Source organism: Ailuropoda melanoleuca, chromosome 4 (assembly GCF_002007445.2).
Source record: "Ailuropoda melanoleuca isolate Jingjing chromosome 4, ASM200744v2, whole genome shotgun sequence".
Taxonomy (NCBI): Eukaryota; Metazoa; Chordata; class Mammalia; order Carnivora; family Ursidae; genus Ailuropoda; species Ailuropoda melanoleuca.
In genome coordinates this window covers 50,075,230-50,101,741 of record NC_048221.1, presented here as the reverse complement: position 1 = coordinate 50,101,741, position 26,512 = coordinate 50,075,230, and the positions used below count along the sequence as shown (strand labels likewise).

General features: G+C 45.3%; 1 protein-coding gene and 1 long non-coding RNA gene across 5 annotated transcripts in view; one reads left to right on the top strand and one right to left on the bottom strand.

Moving 5' to 3' along the window:
* Window positions 1–6,807, bottom strand: part of LOC117801926 — a 7,105-nt gene extending 298 nt beyond the window's left edge. The window contains exons 1-2 of the long non-coding RNA XR_004624761.1: window positions 6,615–6,807; window positions 2,692–2,769 (exon numbers count right to left, since the gene is read on the bottom strand). This is a non-coding gene — a long non-coding RNA (uncharacterized LOC117801926). The remainder of the gene's footprint in view (window positions 1–2,691; window positions 2,770–6,614) is intronic.
* Window positions 6,808–6,889: 82 nt separating this feature from the next.
* The window catches only part of SEC13 (SEC13 homolog, nuclear pore and COPII coat complex component), a 32,354-nt gene continuing 12,731 nt past the window's right edge, over window positions 6,890–26,512 (top strand). The window contains exons 1-6 of one of the 4 annotated variants that reach the window (XM_034658769.1): window positions 6,936–7,038; window positions 9,668–9,712; window positions 11,747–11,818; window positions 11,909–12,058; window positions 14,002–14,153; window positions 14,939–15,072. In XM_034658769.1, coding sequence (XP_034514660.1) covers window positions 11,769–11,818; window positions 11,909–12,058; window positions 14,002–14,153; window positions 14,939–15,072 — 486 coding nt within the window. In that variant the 5' untranslated portion in view covers window positions 6,936–7,038; window positions 9,668–9,712; window positions 11,747–11,768. Of the gene's footprint in view, window positions 7,039–9,667; window positions 9,713–11,746; window positions 11,867–11,908; window positions 12,059–14,001; window positions 14,154–14,938; window positions 15,073–26,512 lie in introns of all 4 variants that reach the window. The other 3 variants (XM_019805706.2, XM_019805707.2, XM_002925018.4) reach the window with 3 other exon arrangements.

Here is a 26,512-nt window from a genome sequence, read left to right as displayed (position 1 = left end):
CCAGGCACCCAGCTCACCCAAGCAGCAACGAGCAACAACAGGAAACCAAATACTGGCGAGAAAACCAACATTTCCACCCAACGGACCCTTTTTCTGGCTGCGATGCTGTTTGAACTCTTTTTCACTTTGAGGCAAGGGGCGGATCTCCTCGGGGGGCTTATGGGAGTGAGCGATTTTCCCAGAACAAGCCCTTCCTGGCTCCCGCCCAAACACGGACCAGCCATGCACCTGCCAGGCCACCATGTCCCCTGCATGAATGTACTGTACACTTCCAGTCCTCCCCTTGTTTGGTTTTGGGGGGGGTCGGGGAGGGTTTTTTGTTTGTTTTCTTAGGCGGGAACTGCAAACAGACTCTTTTTGAGACTATTTATCCAATCAATCCACTGGTCTGTGAGTTTTTGAAATGCTTGCGCAGCATGGTCTCAGTTGTATAGGTTAATTTAACAACTTTTGGAAACCGCAGAGCTTAACTCACCTAGTAAATTTGCACCAACAGAACCGAAGAACTTCATAGACACTCACAAGGTTATATCCATTTCTTTGTATCTATATCAACGTATACTTTTCCAAGACTGTATACGTCCATATAGATAGGTATATATATATATATATATATACACACACACGGATATATAAAGTTTTTTTGCCGGCATGTTGCCTTGTTTCCGCTTAAATTGCTCTATTTTAACTTATTTATGTCCTAAAACAAGAATGTAATTTGTTTACAAACCTGTAGATAACGTCTGTGGCTATTTGTACGGTTTAAGAACACTGGCGGCTCAGATGTTATAAAAACAGCTCAGCCCGACAGACCCTTCCCTGGACTGCATCCTGGATGTTTTACAGTAGCCATGCTCTGATTTTTGCCTGCTGTTTCCGTTCAATTATGTCACTACCGCGGGAGGCTCAGGCAGAAGCCGAACGCTACCAAGGAGGAGTATCCATCTGGAGGGGGTGAACACGGTGCTCCGTAGACACAGCGAGAGGAGGAGAGAAGGCTTCCTAGGTTCGCAGCACTAACGGCGGGCCCGGCCCGAGGATGACGGGGTCCGCCCAGCTTTGGTCGAAGACTTTTCTCTCGATGAAACTCACTTGAGTTTACTAAGAGCATTTCAAAAAGAGGCTCTCTTTGGCACTGTCTGGACAGAGGGTGAGGTAGTATTGCAATATTATAAATGCTACTGTGTTGATTTTTTTTTTTTTAGTAATTTAGAGGTTTATTTACTTATAAATTGCAGCGTATGAGCTGTTGGCATACTGGATGAGGATCATTATGACTTGCTTTTATTTTTATTTTTGAAGAAGAATAGCCTTTTTCTCTGCACTATTTAGATCCGAACAAACCTTATGATGTGTATATTGAGATGTATTCAGTGTGATTTTTAAACCAAATTGTCTTCCTGTAGTCGCAATACATACTGTAGCCTTTTGACAGCAAGTCTTGCTTTCCCAGACAGAAAGCCATTCTGAAACCCTACAGTATCACAGGTGAGAAAAGGTGGTTATTTTCCCCCCAGACAATAACAGCACTAGTAACCCCACTTAATGAGAGCTTATTTAACTGTACGTCAGCCTCTTAACTGCTAAGCACTTTGTGGGTATCAGCTTTTTTCATAAAAGAACTTTTGTATTTAATACAAAGTTTGCTTTGAGACTTTTCAGCATACAATCTTTTTCCATAAACTTGTACAGTGCAAAAGACATTTTGAATACCATGATCGATGACGTCCCATGCTTCGAGGAAAACCAAACACTTTCCACCTCGCTTGTGAAATTCATTCCTCATACTGATCCCTTCCCACAGTTGCTCTGTGTCAGCTCGGCCCTTCCCTTCTCCAGGCCCAGAGAATTCTTCCACAAACAAGATGAGAGCCACTCGGGAAAAGAGCCATAGTCAGCTGGGAGGGCCTACGGCTGGGTGGCTGTGAAGGAACCTGAGGGTTTGGGATCCCAAGTCAGCCCATCCCACCTGGCAAAACCTTCCTGGAAGGAGGACCTTCTGTGTGCGAAAGCATCACATGAATGTCGTGAAGGAATCTCTCCGAATGTACCCAGCAGAGGAAACTGCATCCCCAAAGGGGTGACCAGCCCTCAGACATGCTTATTGGATTCCAATACAAACACCGCCAAAAGCCAGCCCACTGTTCTCCTGCCGAGAAAGTAAAGACCTGCACATGTAAAAAAAAAAAAAAAAAAAAAAACCTGGAGCAGCTTTGGAACATTGTGAACATTGTGTTTTTTGTAGTTTCCTTTCTCAAGGTTTTCCATCTCCCCACCCTCTTGGTTCCAATCCTGTGTCCGTGACCTCATTCCACGAGAGCAGGAAAGCCGCGCTTGCCCACCACGCTCCCTGTTCCTTCGGAGCCGGGACACAGGGAAGACAGGAGGGCTTTCTCTGAGCGGAGCCTAGCTTGGGGAACAGGGAGCAGTGGAAGTGACCGAGGATACCTGACATCAGTGTTGGTCTTTTCTTGTCAGGGATGATGGATGCGCGCGCACACACACACACACAGGAAATGATTGGTTTGTCAAAATTCACTGTAGTACATAAAGCTTGCACTCTGCGTCCTATATCTAGCAGCATGGGGTACGTTTGGCAGTTCACCCCATTAGGGGGTCAATAATTTATGACCATTCATCTGTTTTTATGAATTTTTTTATCTAGACAATACTTGTAAATAAAGAACTCACCGTCTGTTCATTTAATACTATGCAACGCTTATGCTTCAGTTGCCGGCTCCTTACTCCCACAATGTGGTTCTGAAATGTCTGTGGTTTAAAAAGAAAAAAAAGGCAAAAAAACCAACATCAAACAGAATGCAGTAAATATATCCTCTGTAATGTAGATCTTTTTGTTCCAGTTTGAGACTGCACCATCCACTTAGCTGCTTCTCTGTCCTCCGGACAAGGGCTCCAGAAGAGAGATTCATTCTGAGGTCTAAGCTCAGGAACTTGTCTCCCCTCAACAGAGGAGAGAAGAGCAGGGGGCCCATTCAGTGACCCCTCGGGCTGAAGAGTCGCCCACGTTTGGAGGCGGGCAGGGAGGACTGTTTGCTCCCTGCGACTCAGGCCAGCGCTTTCCCTAACTCTGAAGCAGCCTCCATTGCTCCCACCAGCCCCTCACCATGGCCCCTTGCCCCCCTGTCCCAACCAGAACCCAGAGTTGACAAGGGGGAGGGTGCCCTGCTTTTAAGACCAGACCAATGACAATGATGGTACCGGGCCAAGGACTCTGGAACCGTCTCAGCCTGGGTAGCCTACTTATTGAATAGCTGCTCTTTTCCCAACCAAGCTGAAACGCCACCTGTACCACATACTGAGAGCCTTATAGATTTGGGTCTATTTCTGGAATTTCTCTTCTGATCCCTTATCTGGGTGTCTCATCCAGCACCAGCCATACAGTTCTAATTACTGTCACTTTATATAATGTTTTATCATGTGGAGGGATAAGTACCCTTCCCTCTTTTTCTTTTTTTAACAAAACGCCCTGGTTATTGTCTCACAGCTATTCTTTTAAGTAAACTTTAAAATGTTGCCAAGTCTTCCACCTCCCGCCCTTCCGCCACCCAAGGGCCCTGCCATTCTATGTGCAAAGGGCTTCCTTCCTACCATTGTAAGTACTATTCACTCAGGGTCACTAAATAGAGTGTCCCATAAGGAGAAACAAAAAGAGCATCCTAAATCTTGGGGGAAGCCAGATGTTCCTCCCACCATCTCACCTGCACCCTAAGCAAGGGTGTCACCAGGAGAGGCCACCAAGCCCCCCACCCCAATCTCAGCTTGGGACCCAAAGTCACCCACTTTGGTTGTGCTGGGGTGGACCCTCCATGTGCCCCAGTCCAGAAGAGGAAGAGGGCTCTCTCTCTCACACCTGGAGCTACTGGAATGCGTGGCCCAGTTGTTTTTATTTCTAATTCTCCTCACGAAGAAACGTTTATTCCTGTCTCCCTTTCCTGTACTGCCTTTGGGGGGGGGCACTTCTTACTCTTTATTCAAAGTTTTTTCAGCGGTTGTGTGATCGGTCCTTTGGGATGCAGCAATTTCTTTCCTGGACCTTCTTCACACCACCCTGACTCCCCCTACCCATTCATGCTCTACTCTTGGGAGGCTGTCAGCTGGGTGTACTGTGACATGCCTCCCACCCTAAACTCTCCATAGTGTCTGAGATCCCATTAGAAGATGGGAGGGGGAGGGGTGTGTTTCTTGAAGGCTTTGGGTCTTCCAGAGCCAAGGCCTATCAAACAGCAGAAAATCCCCAGGTCTTTTCCAAGTTCCACAGCAAGCTCTCCCGATTGTGATGTAGAGAGCCTACCCACCCGAGTAGAGGGAAGGGGATCCCAGCCCCTGGGCATCAGCCATCACCCCCTCCACCAAAAACAAGACCTTTGAGGCTGCTCTGGGACCTTCTCAGCCCCCGAAGTCTGTTTTGTAATGCCTGTGGTGCTCTCCCTCCGGACCTTTCCTCTCGGGGGTCGCCACACTTTGCTAACTCTTGTGTGCACAGATTTTATAGCAGAGTAGCGAGGCAATGGTGCCGCTCCAGCTTCCACGAGCTGCCGGGCTCTGGGGCTCTGGGACAATCGGGGCTGGGAAGTGACCGTGCTCTTATTGTACACTCTTTATTTCTCTGTATCTCTAGCTTGTGCTCTTTGTAATTAATGGGATTTGTCTGCCTTTTCAACACTATCCTGAGCAATAACAATAAATGCACACGTGGAAACGCAGACACGGTACACATCACAAGGTCTTTTTCTGCAGGACAGCTGGGTCCCCACCCTCCGTGCATTTGAACTCGGGAAAACGGAGTCCCTGGGAGGGAAAGGCGCTTTGTCCAAGGGTGCGTAGCTCAGTGGATGGTCTCTCTCCTTCCACCACGTCACACCTTTCAAACTTCCACCACTTAAGGGATCGGGTTTAATCTACCATAAGTCATCAGCCTTCCATGAGGAACAGTGGACAGTCCCAAAAAGCAAGACTTAGGGGGAAGAGGCTTCGGGAGGCGGAGGAAGAGATTTGGAGACAGAAGGTCTGGGAGGTAGGGGCACATATTGGGGAAAGCTAAGAATGGCCTGATTTGGGGTCTAGGATCAACCGGAGGGAGATGATGGGACAAAAGATGTAGGTGGCATCCCTTACTGGGGAGGGGGGAGGCAGAGGGGAGCCTGGCACCCTAAGAATCTTAACTTTGCAAACCTCTGCTGAGCACCAGCCAAAAACAACAATGTGCCCAGACCAAGAAATGATCTCGATGTTGGCTCAAAGGTTGAGGGTTGCGCATGTGCTCCTTCCCCCACTGACACAACACTGACACCACACACACACACACACACACACAAGACCAGCCCTTGTCAGGGAGAACTGGTCTTCAGATAAAGCACCATATAGGCCCATCCCAGTTCCAAACAGTTTCACCTCCCAGGGTCCATTTACTCCCAAGATCAACCTTCAGCATAGGCATTTTAATTCCCACATAACAGAAGAGGAGACAGCGGCTCAGAGAGATGAAGGGTACACCCAGCTAGAAAGGAGAAGGCACAGTAGTACTCCTAGCAGTCTTGATGCCAGAATTGGCACTTGAAACCTCTATATTACAGTGCCTTTCAGTCCCACCAACAAATACCTTCATGAATAAGATACAGTCGCATTGCTTGTCCCAAATCCCCAATCTCTCCAACTTCAATGCCCATACCAGGAAATTCCTTGAATAACAACTATGCTCCACACGCTTATATTTGTATTTTATCAAAAATGTCCCTGTCCCCATTTTCCGCTTAAGAAAAGCAAGGCTCAGAGAGAAGTGTTGCACCAGAGAATGAGTGGTGCAGCTACAGACGGAAGGCCAGCGCTTGTGCCTTGAAGAACGGGAGACCCAAGAGCCCCACCCACTTTGTCCCCCACTTCACTTGAAGTGCCACCCCCTAACATCCCTGCAATATTTCTCCATTAGCAGGAAATAATCTTGAAAGCTGGGGCGGGGGTGGAAGGTGGGCTGCTGTCTGGAGGCCCAGCCCTTAATTCTGTGAGACCCCACGCCCTTGGCCCGCTCTCTCAAGCTCCTCGGTGGTCTAGGTCTACCACACTCTCTGAGCCTTAACATCACCCCTCCAGCAGTGACCATCTCCAGCTAGGGATCTTCCGTCCAGTGTCAAGAGAGAAATTGACGGATTGTGACTTACTCAAGGGGAGCCTAGGCTCCACCCTAGGTCACTGGACTCCTTAACGCCAGGAGGGGTCCAGGTCTGCCAGACCGTGTGCGGCTGAGGGGAGCTCCCAGGCTCCATCCAGCAGGACAGCATTCTCCGTGTGCTTGTGGGAACCCCAGGACCTAGGGCCTGAGGCCACCGGGCTTTAGGTCCTCGGCTCTAGCTGCAGGAGCCTAGCCCACCTGGGGTTTCTGCCTCACAGGATCCCAGGACTGCGGGGAAGGGGCCGTTTGGAGGCATGGGGTCCCACCGCTTAGAGAGGGCAGGGTGAGAGGGCTCAGCCTCTGGTGGCTGGTATTCCCTGGCCTTCTCTGCCCCTCGTCCCACCTTTGGGTCCTGAGGAGAGACTAACAAAAAGGAAGCACTAGGATCGGTCGGTCTACCCACTACCCAAAAAATTACTCATCCTACAATGTTCATCCAAAGGCCGGTTGCACCCAGAACCGGAGAGAGGCGGGTGAAGCTGTAGCTATGAATCCTTCCTTTCGTGGACAGATCTCAGCAAAAGAGAAGGGCTGGTCAGGAGAGAAGATGGGCTAGAGCTTCCGATTTCAAAAGCCCCGCGATCAGGCTCGCCACGGAAACGAGAACCCAACCCCTTTGGTCTCCCGCGTTTGGCACACGGAAGGGGAGGGGCCTCGGGTGGGCGGGGCGCCGCCCGGGGTACCGCCCCGGAAAGGCTCGGAACGTTTGTGCGAGGGGACCGCGTTGCTACCCGGCTGCTCCAGCGCAACGGCCGGACTGCCCGCGAGCCCGGCGCCGGAAGTGAGCTGTTCGGGGACGCCGCCGGGAGCTGCCACGTCCGAGACCAGGAGCTGCTGCTGTCGCAGCCATGGTGAGTGTGGGGACCGGGGACGCGGCCCTCTCCTGGTTCCTTGACAGTGTCAGGGTTCAAGCCCCGGGCTGGGGCCGTTCAGTTCCCCTCCGCCGCTTCGGGGTTTGCGGGGTTCCGGCCCTGCCTCTCGGAACCTTTCGAAGTGGGAGGCCACCGCGAGGCCGCGGAACCTCCTGGAATTCTGCGGGCCGTGCCGCTGCCGCGTCTCTCGCTCCTTTTTTTCTTCCTCTTCCCCCGACAATTGAAAACAAAACCCGGAACACCGTAGGAGCTGCTGTATTCTGAGCCCTTATTTAGTTCCAGGCGTTGTTCATAATCTCAGCCTGCTAACAACCCCGCAAAATAGGTGCTGCTATTACCGACACTCTACAAATGAGGAAGCTTGAGGTTCGAAGAGGTGAAGCCTCTTATAGTACGGGTTAAGTGGCAGAGCTGAGATCGAACCCTTGTAACCACTCCCTTCTACCACCTACAACCTCTCCCAGCAGAGATGTATGTGGACATAGACGTGGGGCCCCGAAGTATGACGGGCAATTCAAGAAACTGATGTAAGGATGAGCTAAATTACTGTCTGAAGGTAGGGAGTTAGGTTTTTAAATCTCTATGGTATGCAGTGTGAATGAATGACTGATTGAATGACTAATGAATAAAAAGCAAGTCGGTGGAGCCTGGCACAGAGTGGGGGTTCAGGTAACCAGTGCTCTCAGGAAAATGGGTGTGCCTGGGGTTTTGAGGGAACCTGGGTGAACGAGAAGTGAGGACACTGGGTTTAGTTCTTGCCTTCCAGGGTTTGAAATTACTCATCTCCTTAGGCCCCTGATTCTTCAGCTGCTGAGGAGAATCTCTTATGCTCTGATACTCAGCTCTCTCTAAATGAAATTTTAACTCTTCAGTTCTGAAGAGCTGAATTGTTTTAAGGGCTGCCTCTTACTACTTAACAAGGACCAGACAACGTGAGTTGCTCAAGAGGGAGGACTTTTTTTTTTAAGGAGCTTTTTAAAAAAAAAAAAAAAATACTTGTTCAGAAGTATGATTCACCATCCTGGCTGGTGGGTGAGAGTAGTTAAAAATACATGCTAGTTATCCTTAAGGCCTTTTGGTGACCTGGTATGAAACTACCAGGAAACTTTTCTTTCTGACTCTGTGTAGCCCTCAGCCATTGATTTAGGGAATTCAGTGTAACAGCTACTTTATGTTCTAGATAGGCAGCCTGGTAGAGTGGAAAGCTTTGTGAGCTGGGAATTAACAGGTGGGGCTCTTTTCCAGCTCCGCCTTTAACCAGCTCTGTAACTTCAGCAAGCGCTCCCTCTTGTCTGGACGCCTTCAGTTCCTTAGTTATCAGACCGCTCCCATTAATTCTGCCCTTCGTCCTTCCGAGTGCACACGTGAAAGCACTTTGTAACCTAGACAGCTTGGCAAGAGTAGGAGACACTTTTTCTTACTTGCCTCTGCAGACGTTGGTGGTTCACTTACTAGGGAGTCTCAAATTTTATGAAAGAATCAGTGCTTACTTGATAAGTACCTTTTGAACTGCTTTGCACCTGTCCTTTTCCAGTGTCCACCTTTCTGAAAAGTCAAGTCAGACTTTATACCTGCAGGGCTTGTGCTAGAAAAAGATGAAATGAGGGACGTGGTAAGAAATATCAGTTCCAAACTGAAACCTCCCTTTCAACCCTTTCCTGTCCCCAGAATTTAAAGAGAATAGTGGTTGAGCAAAGTAAAACTGTTTTTGTTCACTTATTCAGCAAGCAGTCACTGAGTTCCTTTTGGTTGCAAAGCACTGTGCAGGGTGATTTGAAAAGATTCAAAACTGTGAATGACACAGACCCTGGGTCTAAGGAGCTCACCTTCTGGTTGAGAGAAGAAAGGGTGTAAAGTGTTGTAGACATTCAGTGCTTCAGATATTCAGAGGAGTCCAGCTGGTTGGGGAATCTGGGAATCTTCAAGAAAGGGGGCATAATTTGAGCTGGACCTCAAAGAATGAGTGGGAGGGTGATGACCATGGCATCTGTGTTCCAGCCCCATAAGCTGCTCAGCTCAGGATCCCATTAGGTGACAGCTTAGAATCTGTCATAGATGGTGGACCAGGGAGCAGTCCACCTTGAATCAGTTCTCCAGGTCTTAGGTATTAATTCTGATATGCCCAAAACTGCCTGTGACGTCAGAAGTTCTGTCGTCCAGGAAGGGAACAACAGCCATAGATCCCCCAGCATCCCTCTTCACCCTCAAAGTGGTGAAGACTGGTTGCCATTCTCCCCTCTGCTCATGTTATTCCCTCTGCTTGGACTAGACTTTTTTCCCCCTGTGCCACCTGGCAGATTCCTCATCTTCTAAGCCCCAGTTCATGTCTACCACCACTAGCTCCTCAGGCCACTATACTACATGTAAGCTGCTATTAAAGTACTTATCTTTCCATGTTAGGGTTACTTATGTACAAGATTTTTAGGGGCAAGAATACTTACTTGTGTCTATATCTCCTGGCATGGTGCTTGGCAAGAAGGTAGCTAAGGTAAATGTTTAATGAGTGAGCGAACAAATGCAGTCAAGAACCTTGGTAATGAATGGTAGTTTTAATAAGATGATTGTATTCTGCCATCTGTTTATTTACCAGCTGTATCTTTGGTTCTAGGTGTCAGTAATTAACACTGTGGACACCTCCCATGAGGACATGATTGTAAGTATTCCTTTAGCCTTCCCTTATGGGCAATGGATGTGGCCACGTCAGTGCAGGGGAAGCATTTCTCTTGATCATTCATGAATCCAATGTGGCTCTGCACCCTTGAGTCAAGCTGTAGCCTCGGCATATGGTCATTTTCCCAGCAATGCCTGACACATTGGCAGGGCTATGGCATTCTGGTCACTCCCTGGTGGGAGAACCTAGGAATGGTTTATAGCTCAAGGCCCTCAGTCTTCAGGCCAACAAAGTAACCTGCTCTGGGACAGAAGCTAAGCTGATGGGAAAGTTTGACAATAGTCGTCCCACCTGCCTTCCCCATGGTGCCACTGCTTAGCCCCACTGGAAAGGGAGCTGGAAGAAGAGAGAATGGGAAGATAACTCAGTACAAGGGCAGAGAGCAGGCACAGTGAAAGCCCAAAACAGAGCCAGATAGGACCACTACAGACAGTGTGCCAGGCAAAGCCCTTTGAACCAGAAGTCATTAACTCGGGGCATTTACTGGGAGACAGCCATGGGGCTCAGTATCAGAGGACAGGGCGGTGGGAGAAGGTCCAGAGGTTAAAGTCTCCAGCAGCAAAGATGCAGACTCTGCTTCATGCAGGGCCAACCAGTCTAGGCAGCCTTTGAGCAAGACCCTGGTCAGTCAGCTTACAGCATTGGATCTCAGGGCTTCTGCCCACCAGCAGTGGCTTTTTGTCTTCTGAGAGGTTGCCTGGTCTCACAATTGTATATGTTGCCTGAATGCAGTCATTTAAACACACCTTCTTGGAGACCGTGGTACGTCAGTAAGAAAATCCAATCTGAGACCCCCTAGCCAACTTCTTAACTCTTCTGAGCAGGCCTTAATTTCCTCATAGCTAAAATGGGAAAAATATGGATATGCTACCTCTGTACTTTGGGTTTGAGAAACAGATGAGGCAAAGTAGCAGTGGCTGATGTCTGCATGTTCACTAAGTGTCAGACCCCATACCATATGCTTTTCATTCATTGTCTCATTGAACCTTCATAACAACCCTTAAAGCAGATGCCACCGTTAGCCCCATTTAAAGAGAAGGAAACTGAGGTTCAAGGAAATTATGTAATTTTTCCTGCAGAGCAGGTAAGGTAAGAAGATAGGGTTTAAATCTTTTAGGTACTATGCCCTTCTTCCTCCCGAAGTGTGTGATAGCACTCTGCAGGAGAGGTACTTAAGGAATCTAAACACTTTTACTGCCTGTCTTCCAAGAAGCTAAGACCTAGAATGGTGGAGGGGGTTGACTTCCAAAAAAGAATCAGGATGTTTTTCTCAGGTAGGGAGGTGAGGAAGGAATGTTGAAGCAAAGAGAATAACTGCTTCTGTTGAAAGGATAGTTTGTTCTGAAATACCATAAGAGTAACAGCTGATAGTTCCTAAAATTCCCAGAGTGAGACAGTTGAGGAAGGTGCCCTCTGTTGGAATGGGCAGCAAATAGGAAGGACCAGGATGTTCAGTGGTGCAACAGGCATTGTGGCTCAGAGGAACAAGATAGACAAGAGCTGTAGGCAGGGACCAGCCCTAGGTCTGCATGGCCAGTCAGCATTGAGAAGGTCGATTCATCAGTGGTGGGACTAGTGACATTTAAGGCATGGGTGGAGAGTCTGGGGTACTGGGCATAATACTAGCAAAAAGGACTAGTAAAAATCCAGGGAACAAGGATCCTCAAAGGATCTAGGGCGATGGGTAGAGGAAGGAGCCCAAATGTCTGAGTAGAACCTTGTGTCCAGGCCAGATGTGCATTATGGAGGACCTCTCTAGGCCCTACAGGCACTCAGAGGCTGCTCCTTTGTGTCAGCATTAGCCCTGGGTTCTGGGGCTGAGCTGAACCTCCGGGCATCTTCCCCAGTAGCCCACAGAGCCTCAGAACACGGTGAGGCCTGAGGAAGGAAGAAGAAAAGGAGGCTAGCTAAGCCATTGTTTTGTCTCCCATACCTACCCTACAGAATAGGATTGGAAACACTTCCCCTGTGTATGTAAAGGGTCTGAAAACAGCTAGGTTTTTTTGTCCCTTTCAGAACGACATTGCCTGTCAGAGAAATGGAATGTCGAGATGCTAGCTTGTTGCCTGATAATGATGCTCCTTTGAGGTTAGATTAATTTCAGGTAAACTCTGGTCCAGACTAGATTCTGTCCTGGTGAGTACCCCACCCCACCTGACCCCACCCCCATCCGCCCAGCCTGCAGGCTTCCCAAGCTATGCTCCCTTTGCAGCACGACGCCCAGATGGACTACTATGGCACCCGCCTAGCAACCTGCTCATCAGACAGGTCCGTCAAAATCTTCGATGTGCGAAATGGAGGACAGATTCTCATTGCCGACCTAAGGGGGTGAGTGCAGCCCAGTCTGGGTGAGATCTCAGAATGGTTGGGCTTTTCGGACATGGCAGGAAAAGCTGAGAACCCAGATCCGAGGAGCCCCACAGTGCATTTAGCAGAGAGGACACCCAGGTCCCAGCCAGGCACCTGTCCTCAGCAGACATTCCAGGCTGATGGATCCAGGAATGAATCCCAGCTTTGCTTCCCAAAAACCCACCAGAAGACCTTGGGTAAGAGTCAATCTCCCTCTCGAAGACTTCACCTGCTCACCCTCAGAAGGGGCTGTCGTTGCCTCCCCTCGGGTGGCACCCGCTCACAGCGTGCCTTCAGTAGCTACTGCTGCTTTTACAGTGGAAAATAACTTTTTCTTTTTCTTGTTTTTTAAGTGTAGCCAACATGATCTAAAGTGTCAAAGGCAATACCGTAAGAATAATGTTAATGTAAGAACGCATTAGTAATTATATAAGTCCTATAATTTTGCCTCTCTGCATGTCCACGGCAGATACTCAGTGAACATTTACAAAGGTTTGATTTCCCCTCTTCCTACCAAGATTCTTGAGATCCTGGCTCATTTTTATGGCTATACTTCTACTGCTTTCCCTCAGTCCACTGCCTTTCAAATAAATAGTTCTTAACCTGGGTTCCCCAGATCTCTGAGGGTTCTGTGGATAGAATTCAGGGGCTGGTGAACTGGGGCTGAGAAAAAAAATCACATCTTTATTGTCAGTGACTCAAATATTTAGCATTTCCTTCAGTGATGGGTATAGGCTAGAAACCACAGTAGCATTCAGAGCACCTGTAACTTTGTTACCAAGAGAAAACACAGATATCTTTATATCACATCTGTTGTCACTCGGTCCTTTCTGCCCTGTTTTTCTTAGGCTGAAAAGATGTGCAATATTAGGGGGATAAAAAATTCACACCCCCTTCTTTTTTTGCTCAGTTAAAACTATGCTAGTTGTAGGACATTGTCATCTTCTGAGAGTTTCCTTGGTGGCTCCTTTGTGAGGCCTGGGAATTGTCCCAGCCAGAGGGAGGAGGACACTTTGAGTGTCTGGTGCCCTGGGTCGGAGGAGTGAACAGGGAGCAGCAATACCAGCTGACAGGCTTGAGTGGTTTTTTTTCTTTTCTTGTGCCCAGCAAGTTTTTTATGTGAGTTATCACCTCTGTTTCCCTTCCTGAGCTCACTATGAAAGACGTCTCACTGGTCTCTCCATTAGGAGACTAAGCCATAGAAAGGACATGGCCCTTGCCTAAAGTCAGACAGCTAATAAATGGGGAGTGGGGGTGAAAGAGCCTGGGCCATCCCCTCTGCCGTGTCACTTCTTGTGTGCTGGGTGCCCACCCTTCCCTGGACCTGAGGGATGGCCGCAGTACATAGCCCAGCACCAGTATGCGCTCAGATAGTACTTAGCAGGTGAATGCGTAAAGATCACAAAAGCAGAGGAGAGACGTGCCCTTGAACAAATTAAAAGAATAGTGCAAGTATGAAACAGTGCCTGCTCAAAAGTTAACTATCTGGAAGGGTGAGTAGCGATTCACTCTACAAATACTTCCTGAGCACTTGTGGGTACAAAGCTTTGCTTGATCGGTGCACAGATGAATAGTCTGAGAGGCTTCTCCGGGGGATGGCAGAGGTAGGTGGTGCTGGCTGCAGTGTGCGACGAGGGAGGGAGGGTTGTGTCAGTTCGGGACAGAGAGGCTGACTTAGAGTCCTGCTTTGTTTTCAAAGCCTCTGTGACCTCTGGGCCTCAGGATCATCAGTGCCCCACAAAGGCCTCTCTTGGCAGTGACTTCTCATAGGTCTCCCTTATGGAATTCTCAGGCAGCTCTGTCCTGCGATGCTCTATCTGCCTGCTAAGAAAGCCAGTCAGTTGGGTCCAAAGTAGGGGCTGGCGGAGCAGCGCAGCTTCCTGTGAGCCGTCTGAGCAGCCTCTGACCCTGTCCCCTTCTAGTCATGAGGGTCCTGTGTGGCAAGTGGCCTGGGCTCACCCCATGTATGGCAACATCCTGGCATCCTGCTCCTATGACCGGAAAGTCATCATCTGGAAGGAGGAGAATGGCACGTGGGAGAAGACGCACGAGCACACGGGACACGACTCCTCAGGTACAGCGGATGTGGTAGGAGCAGGTGGGCGGGGCCTTGCAGCCTGGCTGCCAAGCCCGTGCCCTTCCCCTTGTGATGCTCCTCATTTGTCCCTTGGGTTTGGTTGGCTTTTCTGCTGTCTGTCCACAGCAGAGGTAAGGCTCTAAGACCTAAAGCCAGTCTAAAGCAAAATAAGAAAAGGAAAAAACAACAGAGTGAGGTTTTTTTTAATTTTATTCATTTTAAGTACTGGCCTTTATTCTCAGATTATTGTCTACTCTACTTTTTTTTCCTAGTTTTATTTATTTTTTTTTTTAAAGATTTTATTTATTTATGTGACAGACAGCCAGCGAGAGAGGGAACACAGCAGGGGAAGTGGGAGAGGAAGAAGCAGGCTCCCAGCGGAAGAGCCCGATGTGGGACTCGATCCCGGAACACCGGGATCACGCCCTGAGCCGAAGGCAGACGCTTAACGACTGCGCTACCCAGGCGCCCCAGTTTTAATTTATTTTTATTAACATACGGTGTTATTTTCATTTTGGGTATATGTTATGATTCAGTATTTCTATCCATTACTCCATGCTCATCATAGTAAGCGTACTTTTAATCCTCTTTATGTTTCACTTTGTCCTCCTTTTTGTTAGGGTAGACTGTAGTTTATGCAATTATGATATTCATAGGTAATGGGTTTTTAAAATCTCCTTAACTTCCTTCTGGTGATCCCTGCAATTTTATTTTAAAAATTTAGTAAAACGGTAAACCTGGGAAATCAAAGTCTGCGAACTGTGCTTCCCTCCTTCCTGCAGTAAACTCTGTGTGCTGGGCCCCCCATGACTACGGCCTCATACTGGCCTGTGGGAGCTCGGATGGGGCCATCTCCCTGCTGACGTACACTGGAGAGGGCCAGTGGGAAGTGAAGAAGATCAGCAACGCTCACGCTGTAAGTCCAGACCTTGTCTGTGGGTGGAAGGTAGCTCTGCTGCCTTGCCATGTGTCCTGGAGACTCCCTAGAGCGGTGGCAGGAGTAGCGTCACTGCTCTGCAGGGGGCTGGGGGGGGACTGATAATCAGCCATGCTTGGTGGGTCTGTTTTGAGCCTCTTTAGCTCTGAAGACAGACAGACGCTGCATCCAAGGAGGCCAGGTTGTACCAGCCTCATTCATCCCAGGGCAGGGGGTTGGCACAGGTTCCTGTCTGCAGGCTCCCAAATCGGGAAGGGTCAGGGCCTTGGCAAGGTGGCAGCAGCAGCCTGTCTACCTGCTACCTTTGCTATGGACACCTCAAGTTGACATGCTTGCAGTGGTCATTGGGACCTCCTAGGAGTGAGTGGTGTTATAAAGAGCATTATAGGAATTCAGTTCCTTTGCACTTCCAGTCATTAGATGTTGAAATAGTCAAGAAAGCACTGTGGACAGTACAGGAATATCTCATAGTACTTGAGCCCCCACTGTGTGTCAGGTAATCCTCACAAATGTCTGCAAATGAAAGAAGAAACTACCAAATGTACAGACTTGCAAGTTAAGTAGTCCTGTTCCCATTTTATGATGAGACAGATGAGATTCAGAAAAAGTAAATGACTTAGCGAAGGTGCCGTGCCGGGATTCAAACCCAGAATCTGTGTGCCTTCTCACTGTACAATAGTTCCTGCTTTGGTGGCCCCAAATACTTCTGCAGGCTACCCAGATGGAAACTTAGTAGCTCCCAACCTTGACACTGTACTTGTGCACTTCTCAAATTCAGGGGATCCACAGCCTGTCCAGTCTCCAAGGCCCCAGGAGCCTGGCTCAGCGTCTTTACTTGAGGTGCTCAGATTCCCATCTGCTGACTAACTTGCAAAAGTGAATAGACTCAGAGGCTTCTGGGGAGATATTGGGGAGTGGCAACACAGCTTTTCAGTCTTTCCTCATCTCTCCATAAAACCAACAGAGCAGCTAGATAGCACAACCAAAACTTCATGAACATTTACAACAAAACTAGGTAACAAGATATTCCACAAGCTCCAAAATAGAAACAGAGAGGAATAAACCAGCAACAACCATAAGCCTGCATGGTGTTGGTATCTGAGCAGGAGGAAGCAGCGGGGTGCCTTCCAGCAGACCTGAGAAGGGGAGTGCTGCCAAAATAGCCAGCAGGGGTTCACTGGAAAGCATAGCTAGCCAGTTTCTTGTTTTGTTTTGTTTTTTTAAGATTTTATTTATTTATTTGACAGAGAGAGAGGAAGGCAGAGGGAGAAGCAGGTTCCCTGCTGAGCAAGGAGTCCGATGCAGGACTCAGTCCCAGAACATTGATTTGAGCCGAAGGCAGATGCTTAACGGACTGAGCCACCCAGATATCCCATAGCTGGCCAGTTTAAGAACAGCTGAAACTTGGAGAAGTTTTGGGGTTTCTTTTGTTTTTAACCTTTTTTTTTAATTGATATACAATTGACTTACCATAAAATTGACCCTTTTTAAAGTATACAATTCTGTAGGCTTTAGTGTAGAGCTGTGCACAGAGTTGTGCAGCTATCACTGCTTATTTTCAGAACGTTTTCATGACCCCAAAAAGAATCCTCATTAGGAGTCACTCTCCACCTTACCCCCATGCAGCCACTAATTTACTTTCTGTCTGCACGGATTTGCTTATTCAGGACATTTCCTCTGAGCGGTATCCTACAACACAGGCATACCTTGAAGCTATTGTGGGTTTGGTTCCAGACCACTGCAATAGAGTCAGAGGAATTTTTCGGTTTCCCAGTGCATATAAAAGTTATATTTACACTGTCTCATAGTCTTATGGTCTCTTAAGTGCAGTAATAGCACTGGGTCTAAAAAACAGTGTACATACCTTAATTAAAATTTATTTTGTTGCTGAGAAATGCTAGGAATTATCTGAGTGGTCATCGAGTTGTAATACTTTTTTTGCTGGTGGAGGGTCTTGCCTCAGTGTTTGGCTGCTGACTGATTGATCATGGTGGTTGAAGGCTGCCTTGGCGGTGGTGATTTCTTAAAATAAGATTGCACCGCATCAGTCGACTCTTCCTTTCGCATATGATTCTCTGTAGCGTGCAGTGCTGTTCGTTTACCCACACTAGGACTTTCAAAATTGGAGTCCATCCTCTCAGACCTTGCTGCTGCTTTGTCAACTAAATGTGTGTGATATTCTAGATCCTTTGTTGTCATTTCAACAGTCTTCACAGCATCTTCAGCAGGAGTACATTCCATCTCAAGAAACCCTGCTTTGCTCATCTGTGAGCAGCAGCTCGTCTTGTCAGATTTGATCGTGAGATCGCTGCAGTTCAGTCCCATCTTCAGGCTCCACTTCTGATTCTGGTTGCCTTTGCACCACATCTGCAGTTACTTCCTCCCCTGAAGTCTTGAACCCCTCAGAGTCATCCATGAGGATGGGAATCAACTTCCAAACTCCTGTTCATGTTGATATTTTGGCCTCTTCCCATCAATCACCCGTGTTCTTAATGGCATCTGGAATGGTGAATCCTTTCCAGAAGGTTTTCACTTTATTTTGCCCAGATCCATCAGAGAAAGCACTATGGCAGGCAGTTAAAACCATATTATAATAATAAATAATAAGACTTGAGAGTAGAAATTACTCCTTAATCCATGGAAATTGCTGAATGGATGTTGTGTTAGCTGGCATGAAAATGACATTAATCTCATTGTACGTCTCCGTCAGAGCTCTTGGGTGACCAAGACATGCATTGTCAGTGAGCAGTAACATCTTAAATGAATCTCTGAGCAGTAGGTCTCAACATTGGGCTTAAAATACTCAGTAAACTGTATTGTAAACAGATGCGCTGCCATCCAGGTTTTGTTGTTCCATTTATAGATCACAGGCAGAGTAGATTTAGCATAATTCCTAAGGGCCCTAGGATTTTCTGTGTGGTAAATGAACACTGGCTTTAATTTCAAGTCACCAGCTGCATTAGTCCCTAACAAGAGAGTCAGTCTGTCCTTTGAGGCTTTAAAGCCAGGCAAGTCCTAGATGCATCTTCCACTAGAAGGCTGTTTCATCTGCATAGGAAATCTGTTGTTTCGTGTCACCACCTTCACAAATGATCTCAGCGAGATCTCCTGGGTGACCTGCTGCAGCTCCTGTATCAGCACTTGCTGCCTCACTTTGCGCTTTTATGTCACGGAGGCGACTTCCTTCCTTCACCCTCACGAACCACCTATGCCAGCGTCACACTTCTCTTCTGCAGCTTGCTCCCCTCTCTCCGCCTTCACAGAAGTGAAGAGAGTTAGGGCCTTGCTCTCCATTAGGCTTTGGCTTAAGGGAATGTTGTGGCTGGTGTTGTCTTCTCTCCAGACCACTACAACCTTCTCCATATCAGCAATAAGGTTGTTTTACTTTCTTATCATTTGTGTGTTCAGTGAAGTAGCACTTTTTATTTCCTTCAAGAACTTTTCCTTTGCATTCACAACTTGACTGTTCAGTGCAAGAGGCTTAGCTTTTTTGGTTTATCTCAGCTTTTTTTTTTTTTTTTTAAGATTTTATATATTTATTTGACAGAGAGACTGCCAGTCAGAGAGGGAACACAAGCAGGGGGAGTGGGAGAGGAAGAAGCAGGCTCCCAGTGGAGAAGCCTGATGCGGGGCTCGATCCCAGAACGCTGGGATCACGCCCTGAGCCAGAGGCAGACGCTTAACGACTGCACTACCCAGGCGCCCCTGTTCTATCTCAGCTTTTGACATACCTTCCGCACTAAGCTGAGTCATCTCTAGCTTTTGATTTAAAAGTGAGAGACGTGGTACTCTTCCTTTTACTTGAACACTTAGAGGCCATTGTAGGTTATTAACTGGCCTAATTTCAATATTGTGTTTCAGGGAATAGGGAGACCCAAGAAGAGGGCAAGAGATGGGGGAATAGCCAGTCAGTGGAGCAGTCAGACACACACAACATTTATCAAATAAGCTTGCCATTTTATATGGGTATAATTCATGGCACCCAAAACAATTGCAATAACAACACCAAAGATTGCTGATCGTCATATAATGAATATAATAATGAAAAAACGAAATATTGTGAGAATTAACAAAATGCGACACAGAGACACGAAGCGAGCAAATGCTGTTGGGAAAATGGCACCAACAGACTTGCATGACACCGGGTTGCGCACACCTTTAATTTGTAAAAGAATAACTGTGAAGCTCAGTGAAACGAAGCACGGTTGAGTGAAGTACGCCTGTATGTGGCCTTTTGTGATTGGCCGCTCACTTAACATCTTTTCAGGGTTCGTCCAGTATGTATTAGTGCTTTATACATTGTTACGGCTGTATGATATTCTAGCATGTGAATTTACATACTTTGTTAAATCACGTATCAGTTAATGGACATCTTCAGCCATTATGAATAATGCTGTTATGAACATTCATGTATTTTTGTATGTATGTTTTTAATTTTCTTGAGTATATACCTAGGAGTAGAATTACTAAGTCAGGGCGCCTGGGTGGCTCAGGAGGTTAAGTGTCTGCCTTGGGCTCAGGTCATGATCTCAAGGTCCTGGGATTGAGCCCCACATCAGGCTCCCTGCTCAGCAGGGTGTCTGCTTCCCCCCCCCAACCTCCGCCTCCTCTCCACCGCTCATGCTCTGTCTCTCTCTTTCAAGTAAATAAATAAAATCTTTAAAAAAAAAAAAAAAAAGAAAAGAAAAAAAACTACTAAGTCAGATGGAAAGTCTGTTTAACTTTTTGAGGTACTGCTAAACCGTTTTCCAGATAACTACCATTTTACATGGCTTCCAGCAATGTGTAAGGGTTTCAGTTCTCCACATCCTTGCCGACTTTTGTCATCTCCTTTTTTTGGTTATAGCCATCCAGGTGGGTGTGCAGTGGTACCTCATTGTGGCTTCAGTTTACATTTCTCTAAACGACAAATATTAGGCACATTTTCATATGCTTACTGGCCATCTGTATTATCTTTGGAGAACTCACTGGGAGGGGTTTTGTACTCTCTTATCCCTGCTGAGTGCAAGCTGCCCACCCTAAGAAAGATTAAAGGGGCTTGTAGCAATCTGACCTTTATAACCCACCAAGGCTTGCTTCCATGACAGGGCCTCTTGTAAGGGGAAACTGGGAGTGAAATCAAAATTGAGCAGGATCGAGACACAGAAAAAGGAAAGAGAATATAGACCACAGTCAGGGAGGGGAACAAAACCAAGAAATACTGAAAGCAAGTTGTCACGTTTGTCAACATGTATATTAACAAAAACAGACTTCTTACCTTGAAGTCTGAACCTCACTTTGTCAGGAAAACTAATTTCAAATAAAAGTAACAGAAAAGTATTTGAGGTAAAATCACATAAAGTTTGACTCACAAAAAAGGAAGAGAATATAGAAACTGATTTGGAGGCTGGTGGACAGCATGTTTATAGAAGTTTCTAAGAGGGGATGAGATAAGCAGGCTTTTGGGGTTTTTGGTATAATAAAATATTTGAGTAATTTATGCTCTTCTGAATGTATTTAATTTACATTAGAAATTTTCGGGAGCTTTAACCTTAAATTCCTGAGTATTCTGAATGTTTTAAAGATGTTTCTTAGGGGAAAAAAAAATTTCTAGGAGGGGGATGGAGGAATGGGTAAAATAGACAATGGGATTAAGAAGTACACTTGCCATGATGAGCAGTGGGTGATGTATGGAAGTGTTGAATCACGATGTTGTACACCTGAAACTAAATATAATACTGTATGTTAACTAACTGGAATTAAAATAAAAACTTAGAAAAAAGAATACACAGAATAGCATCCTGAGAAACAATGAAAGAAAGACATGCCCACAAAACAGAACCAGCTGTCACCCACTATTTGAAATGAAGCTAAGAAACCTTTTTTAAATATTACAAGATGTGAAAAAAATACTGTAAGTCAAAATTAGAAAAATTCCCAAAATGAGGTGACAGAACTTAGGAAAGAATTAGGAATAAAAAAATCATTTCAGTAATAAAGACTAAATTAGAAGGAATATAAGAGCAAATAAATACAACAGATAATGCCTTAGAAGTAAATTGTGAAAAGAGATTTTTTTTTTTAAAGATTTTATTTGAGAGAGAGAGTATAAGCAGGGGGGAGGGAGAAGCCAACTCCCCACTGAGCAGGGAGCCCAACGTGGGGCTCGATCCCAGGACCCTGGGATCATGACCTGAGCTGAAGGCAGACGCTTAAGCGATTGAGCCACCCAGGCGCCCCAAAAAGAGGAAATATTTTAAAATCAAAAAAATAGATAAGAGATTTTGAGAGAATGAAGACAGGCAAAGAAGAAACATGAATATGAGGAATTCCTGAAGAAGAGAAAAGAACAAATGCTGAAAACTATCTTAAAATTCTAAAACAACAATATTTGAAACTGCATTTTGAGAGAGCATGCCCTGCACTTTATATCAACCCAGAAGGGTGCCTGGCTGGTTCAGTCAGTGGAGCGTGACTCTTGATCTCAGGGTCATGAATTCAAGCCTCATGTTGGTCATGGAGCCTACTTCAAAAATAAAATACTTAAAAAAATACATATATATATATATGTATGTGTATATATATATGTGTGTGTGTGTGTGTGTGTATACCCAGAATCACCAGCAAAAAAGACATAATTTTAATAGAATTACCGGCCTTTAAACAAAATCCTTTGGTCATCTAGGGGAAAAAGCCATGTGATTTATAAGGGAAACAAAATTAGGCATTCATCAGACTTTTCAGCAGCAATGATCCATGCATAGAAAAAGAACAGATTCACAATACTCAAGGAAGATGTGTGGGCCAAGGATTTATAACCAGCAAAACTGACTTTGAGGCTCACACAAGAGATCATACCAGCTTTAAAGCCAAAAACTGGAAATAACCTACATGTGTATCAACAAGTAAATGGATCACACTGCAATTTGTCCACACTGTAGAAATGCTCTTAGCTATGAAAAGAAATAACTGACAGACGTAAGAAGAATTAATTTTAAAATAATCACACAGAGTGAGAAAATCAGACCAAAAGTACATATTATGAATTCCACTGATCTAAAATTCTAGAAAAAGTAAACTAGTGACAGCAGATCAGCTAAGTTTGGGGTAAAGCAGGGCCAGGGGGAGGGATCAGGAAAGAGACCAGAGGAAACTTTCAGGAGTGATAGATATGTTTATTTTTTGTTTGATTTTCATTAAAATACTTTTTTTTAATCACTTCTCTTTTTTATTGAGGTATAATTGACATACATTCGTTTCAGATACATAACATGATTCAGTATTTGTATACATTGCAAAATGATCACCACGATAAGTCTAGTTGACCTCTGTCACTTCGTACAGTTACCCAAAAAAAGTCTTTCCTTGTGATAAGGACTTTTAAGATGTTCTCTCCTAGCAAATTTAAGATAGGCAGTAGAGTATTAACTGTAGTCATCAAGCTGTATATTACATCCCTGTGACTTATTTTAAACCTGAAGTTTGTATCTTTTGACTCCTTTTACACATTTACCCCACCCTTCATCCCCCACCTCCAGCAACCACCTGTCTGTTCTTTGTATCTAAGAGCATAGAGTTTTTCCTGTTTGTCTTTTTTCTTTTCTTTTTAAGATTCCACGTAAAAGTGAGATCATAAGGTATTTGTCTTTCTCAAACTTATTTCATTTAACATAATGTTCTCAGGGTTCATCCATGTTGAGGTGCCTGGGTGGCTCAGTTGGTTAAGTGTCTGCCTTTGGCTCAGTCATGATTCCAGGGTCCTGGGATCAAGTTCTGCATCAGGCTCCTTGCTCAGCCAGGAGTCTCCTCCTCCTCCCTCTGCCCTTCCTCCCTGCTCATGCATGCTCTCTCTCTCTCTCTGTCAAATAAATAAAATCTTTAAAAAAAGGGGGGGGGGTCCATCCATGTTGTTGCAGATGGCACAATTTCATTATTTATGATTGAATTTGAATATTCCACTGTACATATATATATATATATACCACATTTTTAAAATTTCTTCTAGGTTGCTTCCATGTCTTAGCTGTTGTAAATAATGTGCAGGGAACATGGGGGTGCAGATACTGAATTAGTGTTTTTGTTTTCTTTGGATGAATACCCAGAAGTAGAATTGCTGGATCATATGGTATTTCTATTCTTAATTTTTTTGAGAAGACTCCATACTATTTTCCATAATGGCTACACCAATTTATACTCCCACCGACAGTTCATGAGGGTTCCCTTTTTTCCCCACATACTCAGCAACACTTGTTATTTCTTGTCTTTTTGATACTATCATTCTGACTGGTGTGAGGTGATACGTCATTGTGGTTTTGATTTGCATTTAATTAGTGATGCTGAGCATCTTTTCATGTGTCTGTTCGTCATCAGTATGTCTTTGGGAAAATGTGTATTCAGTTCCTTTGCCCGTTTTTTTTTTTTTTAAGATTTTATTTATGTGTCAGAGTGCACGCATAAGCAGGGGGAGCAGCAGGCAGAGGGAGAAACAGGCTCCCCGCTGAGCAAGGAGCCCAATGTGGGGCTCAATCCCAGGACCCTGGGATCATGACCTGAGCTGCAGGCAGACGCTTAACCAACTGAGCCACCCAGGCGTCCTCCTCTGCCCCTTTTTAATCAGATTATTTATTTGGGGGTTGAGTTGCAGGAGTTCTTCAGGGTAATGTTGGCCCCACAGAATGAATTTGGAAGAAGTCATTCCTTTTTTATTTTTGGAATAGTTTGAGAAGGCAGATATTCATTCTTTAAATGTTTGGTAGAGAGTCACCTGACTGACTCATTGGAGCATGCAACCCTTGATCTCGGGGTTGTGAGTTTGAACCCCACATTGGGTGTGGACATTACTTAAAATCTTTTTTAAAATAAATAAAAAATAAATGGTAGAATTCACTCATGAAGCCATCTAGTCCTGGACTTCTGTTGGAAGTCTTTTAATTACCAATTCAGTTTCATTAATAGTAATCAGTCGTTTAGATTTTTCTGTTTCTTCATTCAGCCTTGGAACATTGTGTGTTTCTAGGGAGTTATTCATTTCTTCTAGGTGGTTCAGTTTATTGGCATATATCTTTTCATGGTAGTCTCATAATCCTGTGTATTTCTGTGGTGTAGGTTGTAATTTCTCCTTTTTTATTTCTGATTTTTTTTTAAGATTTTTTTTTTTTTTAAGATTTTATTTATTTATTCGACAGAGATAGAGACAGCCAGCGAGAGAGGGAACAAGCAGGGGGAGTGGGAGAGGAAGAAGCAGGCTCATTGCGGAGGAGCCTGATGTGGGGCTCGATCCCATAACGCCGGGATCACGCCCTGAGCCGAAGACAGACGCTTAACTTCTGTGCCACCCAGGCGCCCCTAAGATTTTATTTACTTATTTGACAGAGAGAGCACAAGCAGGGGGAGTGGCAGAGGGATAGGGAGAAGCAGGCTCCCCACTAAGCAAGGAGCCTGATGTGGGACTCGATCCCAGGACCCCAGGATCATGACCCGAGCTGAAAGCAGATGCTTAACCATCTGAGCTGCCCAGGCACCCCTTCATTTCTGATTTTGAGTACTGTCTTAATGAGTCTGGCCAAAGATTTATCAATTTTTAACTTTTGAAAACTCAGCTCTTTCACTGAATTTTTCTGTTGTTTCAGTCTCTGTTTCCTTTCTGATCTTTATTATTTCCTTCTACCACCTTTGGGCTTGTTTGCTCTTCTTTTTCTAGTTCTTTTAGGTGTAAGGTTAGATTGAGATTTTCTTGTTTCTCAAGGTAGACCTGTATCACAATAAATTCCCCTCTTAGAATTCCTTTTGCGGCATCCCAAAGATTGTGAACTATTGTGTTTCCATTTTCACTTTTCTCCAGGTATCTTTTTTATTTCTTCATTGACCCATTGGTTGTTTAGTTTCTGTGTGTTTACTTTATCATGACTTCATGCCCTTGTCCTTGTTATAGTCTGTGTTTTAAAGTCTATTCTCAAGGTGCCTGCGGGTGGCTCAGTCAGTTAAGCATCCGACTCTTGATCAGCTCAGGTCTTGATCTCAGGGTTGTGAGTTCAAGCCCCACGTTGGGCTTCACGCTGGGCATGGACCTTTTACAAAAAAAAAGTCTACTCTGTCTGACCTAAGCACTGCTACCCCAGCCTTTTTTTCCCCCCTTCATTTGCATGGAATACCTTATTCCAGTTCCTTCAGTTTGTCTTTATGTGTCTTTAGGCGTGAAGTGAATCTCTTCTAGGCAGCATATAGATGGGTCTTGTTTTTTCATCCAGTCACCCTTTGTCTTTTGATTGGAGCATTTAGACCATTTAAATTTAAAATAATTATTGATAGGTATGTACTTATTGCCATTTTTGTTAATTGTTCTCTGGCTGCTTTGTAGTCCCTTTCTGTTCCTTTTTTTTTATGGTTTGATGACTTTCTTTAGTGGTATGTTTAGATTGTTTTCTCATCTTTTGTGTATCTACTGTAGGTTTTTGCTTTATGGTTACCGTGAGGCTTACGTTTATTTATAACATGTTTATAACAGTCTATCTGAAGTTGAAAAGAACTTATACATGAATGCATTTTTACTCTCCACCCACATTTTACGTTTCTGAGGTCAAATTTTGCATCTTTTTGTCTTGTGTATCTCTTAACTAATTATTGTAGTTATAATTGTTTTTACCACTTTTGTCTTTTAACCTTCGTACTAGCTTTACATGTGATTACTCCAATACCTTTACTATGTATTTACCTTAACTGGTGAGTTTTCTACTTCCATATGTTTTCTTATCAGTGGATAAGCACCCTTTCTTTTCAACTTAAAGACAACCCTTTAATGTCTCTTATAAGGCGAGCTTAGTGGTCCTGAGTTCCATTAGCGTTTGCTTGTCTGGAAAGCTCTCTCTCCTTCAATTCTGAGTAACTTCCTGCATAGAGTACTCTTGGTTAAAAGTTTTTTTCTTTTAGCATTCTGAGACATGTTTGTTACCTTGACCGTAGTGGTAGTTTCACAGGGTAAGCCTGTGTCAGAGCTTGTCAGATTATGTGGTTCATGAGCAGTGAATGTCAGTAATACTTCAGGGCTGGTCTTCGAGTTTTATTTTGGAGTAGAAAGAATGCAGACTGTTATTGCTATGCAAGAACTCAAGGACTGTTGTTTCCATTAGCCCTTCCTGAGGGAACTACTAGAGAATAAGTTTCAGACAACAGAAATGACTATAAAGATATGAAATATAGTTAATTGTAGAGAACTAAGACTAAATGAGGGTTATAAGGCAGAGTATAGGATGTACTGGCCATATGCTCTGTTAAGGTAGCAGACAACTGTTTAAAAAGTGGGCACAGGGCACTGGGTGGCTCAGTTGGTGAAGCGTCAGAGTCTTGATTTCAGTTTAGGTCATGATATCGGGGTGGTGAGATCGGCCCTGCATCAGGCTCTGTGCTCAGCAGAGTCCACTTAAGGTTCTCTCTCTTCCTCTCC